General features: G+C 41.5%; 1 protein-coding gene across 4 annotated transcripts in view; it reads left to right on the forward strand.

Annotated features, from left to right (window-relative positions):
- Positions 1–7,244, forward strand: part of LOC115593954 (vacuole membrane protein 1-like) — a 58,792-nt gene extending 51,548 nt beyond the window's left edge. For all 4 annotated transcript variants that reach the window (XM_030437680.1, XM_030437678.1, XM_030437677.1 and 1 more), the window contains exons 11-12: positions 3,044–3,146; positions 4,325–7,244. In XM_030437680.1, the coding sequence (XP_030293540.1) occupies positions 3,044–3,146; positions 4,325–4,468 (247 nt within the window). In that variant the 3' untranslated portion in view covers positions 4,469–7,244. The remainder of the gene's footprint in view (positions 1–3,043; positions 3,147–4,324) is intronic.
- Positions 7,245–12,451: the final 5,207 nt, after the last annotated feature.

Genomic DNA, 12,451 nt, shown 5'->3' on the forward strand with positions numbered 1-12,451 from the left:
GTTTCTCTAAAGGAGAAGAAAGGAAGAGGAGTCACATTTTATACATCTGTTTGGATTAACCGCCTTGTCTTTTATACTTGGCTATAAATGTGCTGTACTCATTTATATTTTTGAACACTAACACAAAAAAGGAGGATAATAATATGAAATACATAGAAGAATTAATTAACGTTAATTTGTCCGAAAATACATAGTCAGTTTCTGTCCTTTACTGCCACGTTAAATGACGAGAACACTTTTTAAGATAAAAACTAAAGATTTAATGTAATTTTAGGCACATTTATGTAGCAACTGTTTCAGCTTATTAAATGAAATTTGAGACAAGAATCTATGTGCTTTATTTTCGTCATAAATAGTTCTGCCATTCATAGTTTTGATTTAGAAGTAAATTACTAGAACCAACATGCATGCCCTTCTACAGGAATACCTGTTGTATTTTTTAACCAATTGATACTGGCCATAAATTAAGATTTGATCAGTTTTTAACAGATGAGCCTTTTGTAGATAACACACAAATGTGGCAAGAGCTTTTGGAGTGTAAAAATCTAACTGTAAAAAAAAGTCCTGCTTTTGAACGTCTGCTTTAAAGTGCTTTAAAGTTTTTTTTCCTAAACTGATTCATTTCCCTTGTCTCAAGGCCACAGTGTTTCAGAGCCTCACAAAAAAAGATACAAGTGAGGAGTTTTCTGCTACTCTCTCTGAAAGCACAGAAACGAACAAAGCAGTTATTGAAGTTTGTTCAGTAGCTGCTGTGTAAATTGTTCAGGCTTAATGTTTGCCAAACTACATCCTATGGCTGTTATAAATTTCAGCTTCTTGTCATTCTCGCCCATGCCCTGTCCCAACTTAGAAATAACCATAAATACTTTTACATTTCCAAACTTTTACTGAACATTAAAGTCAACTTTTACAGCAGTTAAAGTACTATGTAAACATAGTCATCACATATATTTAATGCATGCACAAGTTACACGAATGTCTCATTTAAATCTAGTTTACAATAAATTCATTTCATCTCAGATTAAGAAAGATAACCCTCTGAACCTTTTTCACAGAAATAAAAAGAAGTTCAGCTCAGGTACTCACGGATAAATTATGAACACACTTACAGCAGAAATTGTTAAATCCAATAATTTCACAACCCCTTCAGCAAAAAGTGAAAATATATTCCCAAAAAGCACAAAATCACGAGATTTTTAATTGATAGAGCAGTAGTCAGTCCTGACTCTGAGGCATTAAAAGTGTGTTTTAGACTGCTAGCTTTGGGCTTCTTTGTTGGTGGATTTGCCCAGGCTCATGACTCAGTATTGCTCATCGTGTAGGAGATGATTCGCCCGCCATTTCTGAAAACTCTTTCTGTCGCTCTTTGTTCTTGCCTGTTTACTTCTATCTGCTGAACTAGTGGATTTTTCCTGCGTTTTTCTTGTGCAAACTCATATTCAGCATTTCATCCAGGTTATATAATTTTAAATTGGTACATTTCTGTGTTTGTAGATGTTAGGAATGTGTGAAGTGGGGGATGGGAAAAGGAGAGGCTTTGTTTCCCTCCAAAAAAAAAAGAAAAAAAAAAACCCAACTTGATTTTTGATACCATGTCCTAACAATTTTCTATTGTGTAATCTAAAGCGTGATCCATCTGTTAGACTTCCTCTCTGCTGTATGCCCATTCACATGTAGGATATCCATTACCTGGTATAAAGTTAATCATTACTGAAAGGCTTCCTTGTAAACTCAATCATTTAACACAACCTGTTTTTATTCTCACCATAACATAGGTGTGTGTACGTGTAACTGTGTGTGTGTGGAGGTGGGGTAAGACGGAAATGACTTGCCTCCTTCAGAGAAAGTTATCAGCTATAAACTCAACCGTATGTGACATGAGTGCCCACGCAAACCTGCCAGAAAATCTTTGATGTGTCTCTGAGCTTTGACGAGGACTATACAACGTGAACAAAAGATGTATAAGTGGAACATAAGGAATGTTTTGAAACAATAGTTCAGGGGATGTAATTGTCAGTGTATAGCCACAAAAAAGAATAAGTGAAGGTCTTTAGTATGTATTTGTTTAGTGATTAATCACTAACTCCAGTCTAGGGATGGGCCACTGATTCGCTATTCTAGGGCATTCTCTGCAGCCTCTCGCGTCTTTTTTTTTTTCTTCTTTGAGTGTGTGTGTGTGTGAGAGAGGCAGGGGAGGGGAGGGGGGGTAGTAGTATGCTTGTAAAGGGTTTCCTAATATGGGCCGTCTTACAGAGTGCCCTCCCCTCTGAAGCCATCCCCCCCAGATCTCAGCCAGTGATGACACAGCTCGGGTACGACTCACTTCCTCATTAATTGGCTGAAACCAGTTCTTACAGGAACCGCCTGTGATAAATGTGAGAGTTCTGAGAAGTCATTCATTTCTCCTCGCTGCAGCGGCAGAGGAGGCACTGCAGGGGAGTTGAACGAGTTCACCGATGTGTGTGTGTGAGAGGGAGAGGAAGCCGAGTATGTGTGTGTGCGTGTGTGAGAGAGAGGAGAGGAGAGGAGAGCAGAGCGGGAGAATGTGAGTGACTACTGCTGCCGAGGCTGCTGTATGAGGACCAGCCAACTTTATTTCCATCTTTCTTTCTTTTTGTTGATTTTTTTTTTTTTTTTATTTTACTGTTTATTTTTGGTTTGTTTGTTTTTAAGCAGTTTTGTTTTCTGTAGCTGTGGTACAGTCCGTACCTTTTTTTCTGCGTGCCTGTGTTTGTGTGTGTGTTTGTGGGGATGAGCTGTGAAGGGATTGCACTCGTTGCACTCTCCGTCTTTCTCTCTTCTCGGAGAGAGGAAGCTGGGGAGGCCGACACTGTACAGGACATAGGACAGCATGCCTCCCCTTTGTTGCTGCCCTTGGGCTGGTGAGTAACAATGATGTGACGTGATTTGTGCCCTGCCCCCCCCCCCCCCCCCCCCCACCCACTCTCTCCCTTTTTCTCTCTTCTTCCTTCCCTCCCTCTTTCCCTCCCTCCTCACCTCCCCCCCTCTCTCTCTCCCTCTCTCTCCTTGTTGGTTGAGGCAGAGCGGTTCCGCTGCTGGGTGCGGCACTGCAGAAGCCCTTCAGGGAGTACTTGGAGGCCCAAAAGGCCAAGCTGCACCATCACACCGGAGAGGGGATCCCAACTGTAAGTACAGGGGCCTCAGCCCCCAGCCCACAGCCTCTATTCATTCACGTGTGCGCGCCAAGAAAAGAATGTGGCCCCCTTACTTTTGCCTCTTTCACTCCTTCTCCCTCCACTTTTTTTGTCCCTTTCTTCTCTTTATCTAAGCCGTCCTTTATAACTCTGACCCATTTTCTCTCCTGAGCACAATTCTGTTTTTCTGTTTTCACCTCTTTACCTGCTTTCAGTTAACATTTTTAATGAGTTTCATATTTTTTAAGCCTAATTTAATGTTTAGAAGAGAAATGTTGATGTTATAGTTTTGACGCTAACCTGTAGTGATACAGTAGATTACAGAGGCTTGTTTGGGGCCAGAATGACAGAGTAGTTTAGCACTGCACTGGGCGGCCTGGAGGGGAGGGAGTAGAAAGAGGGGAGGGGGAGAGGGGCCAGTGTGGGGTCTGGCTCCACTCGCTGTATTGAACTGTACTACTGTAGCGCGGGGCGTGCTGACTCATGCTACATCGTACCAATTGGGAGTGTGTATGTGAGTGTGGTCACTCCCCTATGTGTCACACACGCACTTGCACTCGGTGCCCCGCCTGAACCCAGCACTGACTGTAGACCGGGGCGGGGGCCCCCTCCTCCGCCAGTGACAATCCATCAAAACCCCCCTGTCTAGAACAAAAAGAGCCGGTTGTAGCTGTAGCCTATTTCTCTTGCAAAGCTTTTTTACCTCCTCTCTATCTCTCATTCCCTCCTTTACTCTCTTACTCTCAGTGATTCATTGAAAACGATTTTTCTTTTTTTATGCACTTACTAGGAAGGAGAAGAAAAAAAGGATAGAATGAGTTGCACAAGGACAGATTAAGGCATTTCTAGAACAATGTTCCTTTTTTCTTGTAACTTGAGCCTGCAGTTACAGGAGAGAAGCGAGGCAATTTAACTTGGTGGAGGCAGGCTGCAGGCTGGGGTCAGTGGGGGCGTTAGGAGGGAGGACGGTGGGGGCTGCCGCGTGTTTTATTACCCCTGATCTCTATCTGTCCTGCACATGGAGCTGGATCCCCACCTAGCCTACAGCATCAGGAGCAGAGGGGAGAGCAGGGTGTGGGGTGAAGGGGTGGGTGAGGGGGGTGGCCTTCAGTTTACTGACCAAGCTCCTCTCCTCTCTCTCTCTTTGCTCTCTCTGTGGTTCCTGGCAGGAGGAGAGCTGGCTGTCGTGGCTTTTTGAGAAGGTTGTGGTCATCATGGTATGCTTCTTTGTCTGCTCCATTGTCAACTCCATGGCCCAGAGCTACGCCAAGCGCAAGCAGCATGAGAAGTACTCGGAGGGCAAGATGGAGTGAAGGCCAGCTTACATCAACTTCCAAAGCTCCCACCACTCTTTTCCACATTTCTGGCTGATACCCCAGCATTATCTGAAGCAAAATATCAGCCTCCATCTGGTTTCTCTCTTGTTATTGTAGCAACATGTTAATGTTGAACTCGGACTTCCATTGACTTGCTTTTGAAGGCTTTGCATTTGGTAGTGATTTCCACGGTTGTTCTGTGTAAGGTAGGTGCTAGTTGGGGTGCGTGTGAATAAGCTGTTGTTAAGTGTCCATGTTGGTGCTTTTCCTGAGCACGTGAGAAGAAGCTGCTGGCAATAATTCTCCTCAGTGAGGCCTTAAGCTGCACTGTTTGTTCCACTAGAAGAACCTTAAGTTCTCATATGTCCGTAGAGTCTCTTGAATTGACTTTATTTGAATAAGCTAAGATTATTACTTTTGATTTTTTGGTGCGTGTTCTTATAATACCAGCGTGAAGTAATCTGTTCAATAGCCCATTTATTTATTAACTATATTTGCTGGTTTATTGGTAAGATACATGTATTATTACTGTACCGTAGACTTGTTGTTCAGTATTGTCTTTGGTTGGATAAGACATGTCTGTAATTAATTGTGTCCACCTCAGCACCATCTCATTTCTACATATTGCAGAAGTCAGTTGTAGCAGAGCTGTTAATGAATGTTTCATGCTGTTTTTGGTGCTTTAGATGACCACTTCTTCTGTGTGTGCGGTAAAGCTCATATTGGTACTTTTGGATGAGAAATGATAAATCGGCCATGAATCACCCTGCTGGTCCCTTTGTCTGCCCTTATTGTTCAGCTTCCAGGAAGAGAGCACATGAGTCAGCCCGGGGCTACTTTACCAGATGCAGCCATATATTGAATCAGATCTACGACTGTGTGTGTGTTCGTGCCTGTGTGTGAGACGGAGGGCTAGACGGAGATAGTAGGTTGCGTGGCTGCCACATTTGTTGCTCTCCCTTTTATCTTTTATGGATTAAAGCAGATTGTGTCCTGCTAATAGACTCAGGGTCTGCCCTAAGTCTCAGTGCGGCAGATAGTAGCTGTTGCTTTTAACTTGGAGACAGTCTATGTCGTGGTAAGTCTGTTTCTTTGTCCTTAATTGTCCACAGAGCGTCTTTTTTTTTTCATCCTTTTTTTTCTTTCTCTTTACTCCAGATGAGGACAACACGCTCATGTTTGACATCACATAAGCTGCTTCTAAAGAAAATCTCTGCGTTTCATACGATCAAGTGTTCATTTTTTGGTCTTTTTTTTTTTTTTTTACTCCTTGGATAACGTCAGCTCGCTCTCGATACATGCAGTACCTTCTTTTTTTTCGTAATTGCCAGTGAAATGTGCTATTTTCTTCTCCCTCTCTGTACTGCTGCTGTGCTACGCTGGACTGAGCACAGTGGGCGCTAGAGCAGGCACAAGCAGGAGGGGAGGGAAAAAAAGAACCCTCAAGCGCACAGTGAAAAGCGTCTGTGCCGTTACCTCAGCTGAACCTTCGAATGAACTCGTTGCACTGCCCCAGTCACGGAGCCAGGAGACGAATCACTCGAGTAGATTCAAAACAGAGGGGTACTGTTGAGCGGGCTGAACCCTGCGCTCTGCACCAGCTCTAGTCAGAACATTCACATCTCCTCTTTTCTCCCATCATGGTAAGTCGGATTAGGATTTTTTTTTTTTTTTTTTTCTCTTTTTTTTTTCCTTTCTTTCATTGTTGTCTCTGTACATGCGTACGTCTCAGGCATGTCCGTCACTCTCTCGGCCTGTCAGATAGCTTATCAGACTGGTGTTGGCTGTTAAGATTGCAAGGCGACAACAGTCTGTAGGCTGTCTGACATTTCGGGCTCTCTCATCTGACCAGCATCCTGTTTTGTCCTCTTTGTGTTATTGTCACTGTCTCAGTTAGCATCAGTTCCCATTCAGAGGTGTGTGCTGCGATGTCACTTCTCTTTATCCCAACCGCTTGTGAAAACGTCAGAGACATGGGTCTATTGTTTATTTCCTCCACGCTGACGTCTGTGAGGGTTTTTATGTGGTTTTATGTGGGGAACTGTGTTTTCACATGTTTGCAAATGCAGATGTAGTGATGTCAATAGTGTACTTCTGTATATGTGTGTGAGTGTGTGTGTGTGAGTTGGCTCTGTCCTCCTGAATTTCCAGAGAATCCAGACAGTACACACCTTATTGCAACACATCACATTGTGACACCCATTCTAAGGTATGGTACACAGAGTGCTCACCCCTTCCCTTTTACACTTCCCTCTTCTCGTTTACTGAGTACTTTCTTCTGTTGCTCAATACGCTGTTTTTTTGTAGGCGGCTGCATTTTATTGGAACAACTCTCTTGAGGGGGTGTTTTTCTAAGGGCCACAAATTGGTAATTATACAAAGCTGAAAATCATTGCTTGACCAGTGGATGCTTTTGCCGCAAAGCCTCAGTTTTATTTTAGAGTCTTCTTTTTCTTTCTAAAAAAGAGCAAAAGGGTAAAACTTTTTCCTGGTCATAAAAGCAAAATCATTGGATAACACTGGAATGGCTCACTGGCTTAGAGAGTGTTTTTCTTGGCAGTTTCAGGATGTCCTGTTCCATAAGGGAGCCCCCTTTTGGCATGTCTGTCTGAATGCGTGTGTGCATGTTTGTCTAGAAATTCTGTTTATACTACTACGTGTAAGTGCCTGTATTACTTGTCTAATACATGTCTGTACCTGGGTTATTTTTAATGTGTACGCACTGTTTTGTTTTCCATCTGCTTCCACTATAAATAAAGTCTGTTGAAAAGAGGATCAGTGTTCTGTTCATTATGTGATAAGTCTTGACCACACTAGCCCGGTGTTGACCCTCAGGCCTCCAAAGAATCTCACATGTCAGCCGAGAAAGAGGGACAAGGAGGATACTGAGTCCATCACAACTCCGATTTCCACGTCTTATGTTTCACATCCAAACATTTATCACATTACTGATTTGCTCGCTCCACCCTGACATCATCTCCATTTCAGATTCCAAGTTAAGCATTTACTATGAGTTGTGAATTATAGCTTCACTTTGATCCTGTTCCTATACTTAAATCCAACACTCTTAACATAAAACAGTATTTGTACTTTTAGTAATTAATATTATGAATGTGAAACATTATTTGGTGAGCGAAATTATTCCACAATTTTAATATAAAATGTATGCTATGACCTACATTTAGGTAACTTGCCATATATACATTACTGTTAATATTAAATTGTATTTATTATAATTTTTATGCTAAAATTCATACATGAATCAGATGGATTCATATATCAAACATTAAACACTACATACAATTGTTACTTTTCATTTTATGATATGATCTCAGATCAGTTCTCTGTGTTAATGAAGTGAAAAGAGAAAAAAGGGAAACCTGACATTGGTGCGTGCGAACGCCGCTGATCTCGTGTCCTCAGGTCAGACGTGTGACCTGCACTGAAGGACCCCTGTCGAGAACAGTGCTGTTCCCAGAGCAGCCACACCCTGAACACCATGAAGATGACTATTTCCACCCACCTCACCCCACCCTACCCTACCCCGGGGCTCTGGGCTGTAAACCCAACATGCAAATCCTGCCTGTCCAAACAGGCAGGGGGACTGAGATTCAAATAATGACACTGCTTTTGTCCTTCCTCTCTTTCTCTCTCTGATCTCTTCATATGCTGTACATATACTACAGTTGAATCTGGCGGTGCTGGTCGAGCTTCTGGCACAGTGACCCCCACACGCATCACCTCCCTCAGTCTGTCTCTCACTCCCCAGTTTTTTTCCCCTCCCTGTCAGCAGGCTAACCGCTGAGGGATGCTGAAATATCACTGACTTCATCCGCCACCCACCCACCCACAAGCCCCCTTTGCATTTGGTTATCCACTTAGTTCCTTTCACACTCCGTCTCATTAAATTATGCTGACCATGTGGATTTTTTCTTTCCTTTTTTTTTTTTTGTTCTAAATCACATTAAGGTCCTTTGTTTTTGTAAGAAGCAGTCAGGGGGTCACATCAGACCACAGTGGAGTGAGCATGCAAGCCCAAAGGTACAGAGAAAGATGCTTACCAAGGGAAAGTTACAATTTATGTGCGTGTCGCCAAAGATTAGCCACTCTTTTATTTACGGAACCAGTTTTAGAATGAGGGAAGATACAGTATCATACTATGTAGTGTCAAGCTGATGTAAGCTTTCCTTTTTAGGAGGAACATTTTAAAATAGCTATTCTCTAAACTCAAAATTACAATGTCATTAAAATAGTGAAATACTGAGCATTGATGTTTTGATGTAAACACTATACACATATTTACATTCTATACATGATAAAATACAACCCCCCCCACCACCACCACCTTCAAATGTGCCTATTGTAACTTCATTTTGCATGATTGAACTTGACTGTACAGTTTGATAGTGGAAGGCTATTTCGCTCCACTCATCTCCAATCTGAGTCATGTTTATGAAAACACGAGTGTGGACGAAATCACAGGCCAATATTAAACAAGTGTGATGTGGAAATCTAAAACTTTCTAGCGCACGTACACTGATTATGTGATTTCCTGTTAAGAAAGGGAGGTCTTACACTATGTTCACGATTTAAATTGTTTCAAAATAAAATGCATTTGCATATTCAAAGATTTTGAAATTGTCAGTGAGAGGGACGGAGGTGTAATTTGAAGGTTTTTTAAATAGCTTATTCAGGTTTGTGCGGTACAAAACGTCAAATGCAGACAAACGAACATAGATGTGTTCTTTTAACACTAGATTTATCCCTATGAATCACTTTTGATAGTAGTTGATCACCCTTATGGTGGTCTCTTTCTTTTTTAAGTTATAGGATTCCTGAAAGGCAAGAAAGTTGTTCTGTTTCCGTTATTTTAACTAAAATGAATGCTGATTATAACAATAGAATTATTCATATAGAACTTCTTGAAACAGACTTACAAAGTGCTCAAAAGTAAAACAATGAAAAATCCTAAAATAATCAGAATCTAAAAGTAAAACACAGAATAAAACTGTCAAATTTAAATAAAACACATTACATTTGTAGTGTGACTTCTGCAATCTTTATGTGTGTAGATATCTTTAAATGTCAGACACACATGTTTGTGTGTGGACACATATATCATAGCTGTGGTTAGTGCAAAGCCCCAACTCCTAAGCCTTTGTTTCCTTTATTGTGGCTTTAGCACACCAAGATCAAACAAGCTTATCAGATTCTTCATAATTCATTCCATGTGAGAGGAGGGATATTATTGGTCTCATTTAAATGAGATCAATAGGTCGATTCAGGATGATCGTGATGAGTGTCTGACTTATTAACAGGCTCTTGGCCGACTTCTTTTGTTCTATGATTTAAAATTATCTAAATACACGCATTCGAACCGTTACTAATGATTTACTGTTTCTCAGAGTGAACTTGACACAACAAAACACCTCTCCCTTCACTCTGCTAAACTAAATTATGTGTGGGTATTTTAACAGAGCATAGTTAGGCAGGAGCATCTGCTGTTCCTACCCACACAGTGCCAACATGGCAGACAGCCTAATGGCTGATGCCAGGTGGCAATGCGAGGGCACCGTGACGAAACACACATCCGCACTGTGGCTCTTCCGGCCGGCCATGTTCTCAAGGAGTTAACAGTCCGATCCGAGTTAGGTTGCGTACTTGTTGTTGTACTAGTACAACATAAATCGATTTGCAGTGTCTTTAAGCTTTATCCAGTTTTATTTTGTTAGTTTGTGAGGAAGAAGCTCAGTGAGTTAACTCTTTGTCACAAACAGGGTCTGCGCTGGATTGCCTTAATGTTTTCTTTCAGAAAATCTTTATGCTGCTACATGTCATAACATGAGAGGAGGAGGAGCCTTAGACCAGCATAATGGCTCATCACACTGCTGAATGACGCAGTTTCCTTGGCAAAGCTCCTGGGACATTAAAGGAAAGAGAAATGTTAGGTGTGTCATAAATACATGGTGGGGATGTGAGTGGCATACTAAGACTAAAAGACACAATACAGCAGCAGCATGCCTGATTAAGATGAGGGTAAAATTGCAGAAATGTATGCAACACCCCCAACACACACACAGTCATAAGCAACACACCCCTTTGATGTCAGAAGACGTCACTGAGTCACTCTTTGGAATGCTTAAAATCTGACAGTATGGACTCTCCGCAGCACATCTCATCCTCAGGCGCTGAGTGCAGCTTAAGCACAGCTTTACGTGTCAACGCAGGTTTGTGTGTCATGACATGATGCCATCTCAGAAACATTTCCCAGGAATGTCTCATGCTGCCTTCCAAGCATACCAATGCTGGGAATGTGTGGTCTGCCCTTTGCATCAGTAGATGCAAATTAGGCAACACTACAATGAACCGGGAAATCTGCTGATGGATGGAAACACACTGAACAGCTTGATTTATTGAAGGCTGTGGGAAATCCTGATTGATGTAGTAACTTTCCAGCTTCAGGTAAGTAGAATCACAAATGTCCTCCTGCTGGTGGCGCGAGAAGTTAGTCTTCCCCTTCGAAGCTTTAGAGTTTGTACATAATTTCCAGACACCAGTGGAGAAAAATACTTGACCTGAGGTTGCGTCAGACAAAGAAAACATTTTGTCATCGATCTGATTTTTTTGGCCTTTATAACAAACTTTGATCACCATTTGATTTATATCACTTTCATATCGTTTCATAGACATATTGAGACCTTGTAGCTTCTCCCTCCACCTTCTCCCTGCACAGCCTAGACCTATATCTGACAAGGTTGAGCCATACATCTATCATTATGAATCATTCTACACACAGATTTTTGCTTTTTGTGTTCTTGTTTTATACATTTGGTTTTGGTTTATGCAAGAAGCTTAATTTTTCTTTCTCTTGGGGCTTTATTACTATGCTATGACTTACAGATATATTTTAGGATGCATTTATTGTTGATTTTGAGCTACTTTGATAATTATGTTTTATTATATCTCACTGCCCAATGTTATATTCTGTAAAAGAGAACTCATATAAATAAACTGCAAACACTGAATCAAAATGTTTTGTGATCTCTACTATGGTAATTTATTCCTTATCTTTCATCAATTTAAACTGTGCTTTATATGCTTTAATATTTGAATCTGCTATGTCAAATTCATGGCAGCATGTTCGCATGTAAAGTAGCCTATTGGATGAGTTAGATGAGAGGGCTGAGTTGACGTTGATCCTCACAGTGTACACAGGGCATAAACCTAACCCTACCCTTAGGAACAAAGCATCTTGGGATTGTAGGACCCTGACAGTGCATATGTAGAACTGCCAGGGATCCTGGGAACATGGTTGCGCTGTCACAATATTCAAATTACCAACTTTGATTTGATACCTTGAAAAATGTCAATATTTTATACCATGGGGAAGAATTCACACAACTTCGAGGGCATACACTTTTGATTTTTTTTATTAAAAGATAGATACGACAAAGCCTGTGTACTGTGTGTTAAGCATTTATGGTAATTTCTTTCTGACCATAGTCAGAAGAGTGGGAGGGGGTGGGACTGTGGACACTGCAGCGGTGCGTGTCGAATCTCTGTCGGAGGGAAGAGGGAGAGAGAGAGCTAGACTAGTGTCAGTATCGATGGTGTAAAAGGAGTATTGAAACAGTTTCAAATATTCAGTATCGATGTGTACTGATATTCCGATATGTTTGACAACACTAGAACCTAGGACCTTTTGTTATGTTCCCATTGTGTGCCACATAAAATCTGGGGAACATAGGTATCAGGTTCACTAACTCCTGTCTCATTTGTTTATCTGTTATCGGACAGAAACATAAAAAGTTCTGGTATTTCTTGGTGTCCGGGGGTGAGCACAGAAATATCTTGTAGTCTCGTCACCATGAGGTTACCATGCCAACATTTTGTATGTATGTGTTTGGTGTCTGCATGCTAGTGTGCTAATGTTAACAGGAGACATCATGTTACGGTTGCACACATTCTCTCCCGATATTG

Source organism: Sparus aurata, chromosome 13, assembly GCF_900880675.1.
Source record: "Sparus aurata chromosome 13, fSpaAur1.1, whole genome shotgun sequence".
In the NCBI taxonomy this organism is placed as follows: Eukaryota; Metazoa; Chordata; class Actinopteri; order Spariformes; family Sparidae; genus Sparus; species Sparus aurata.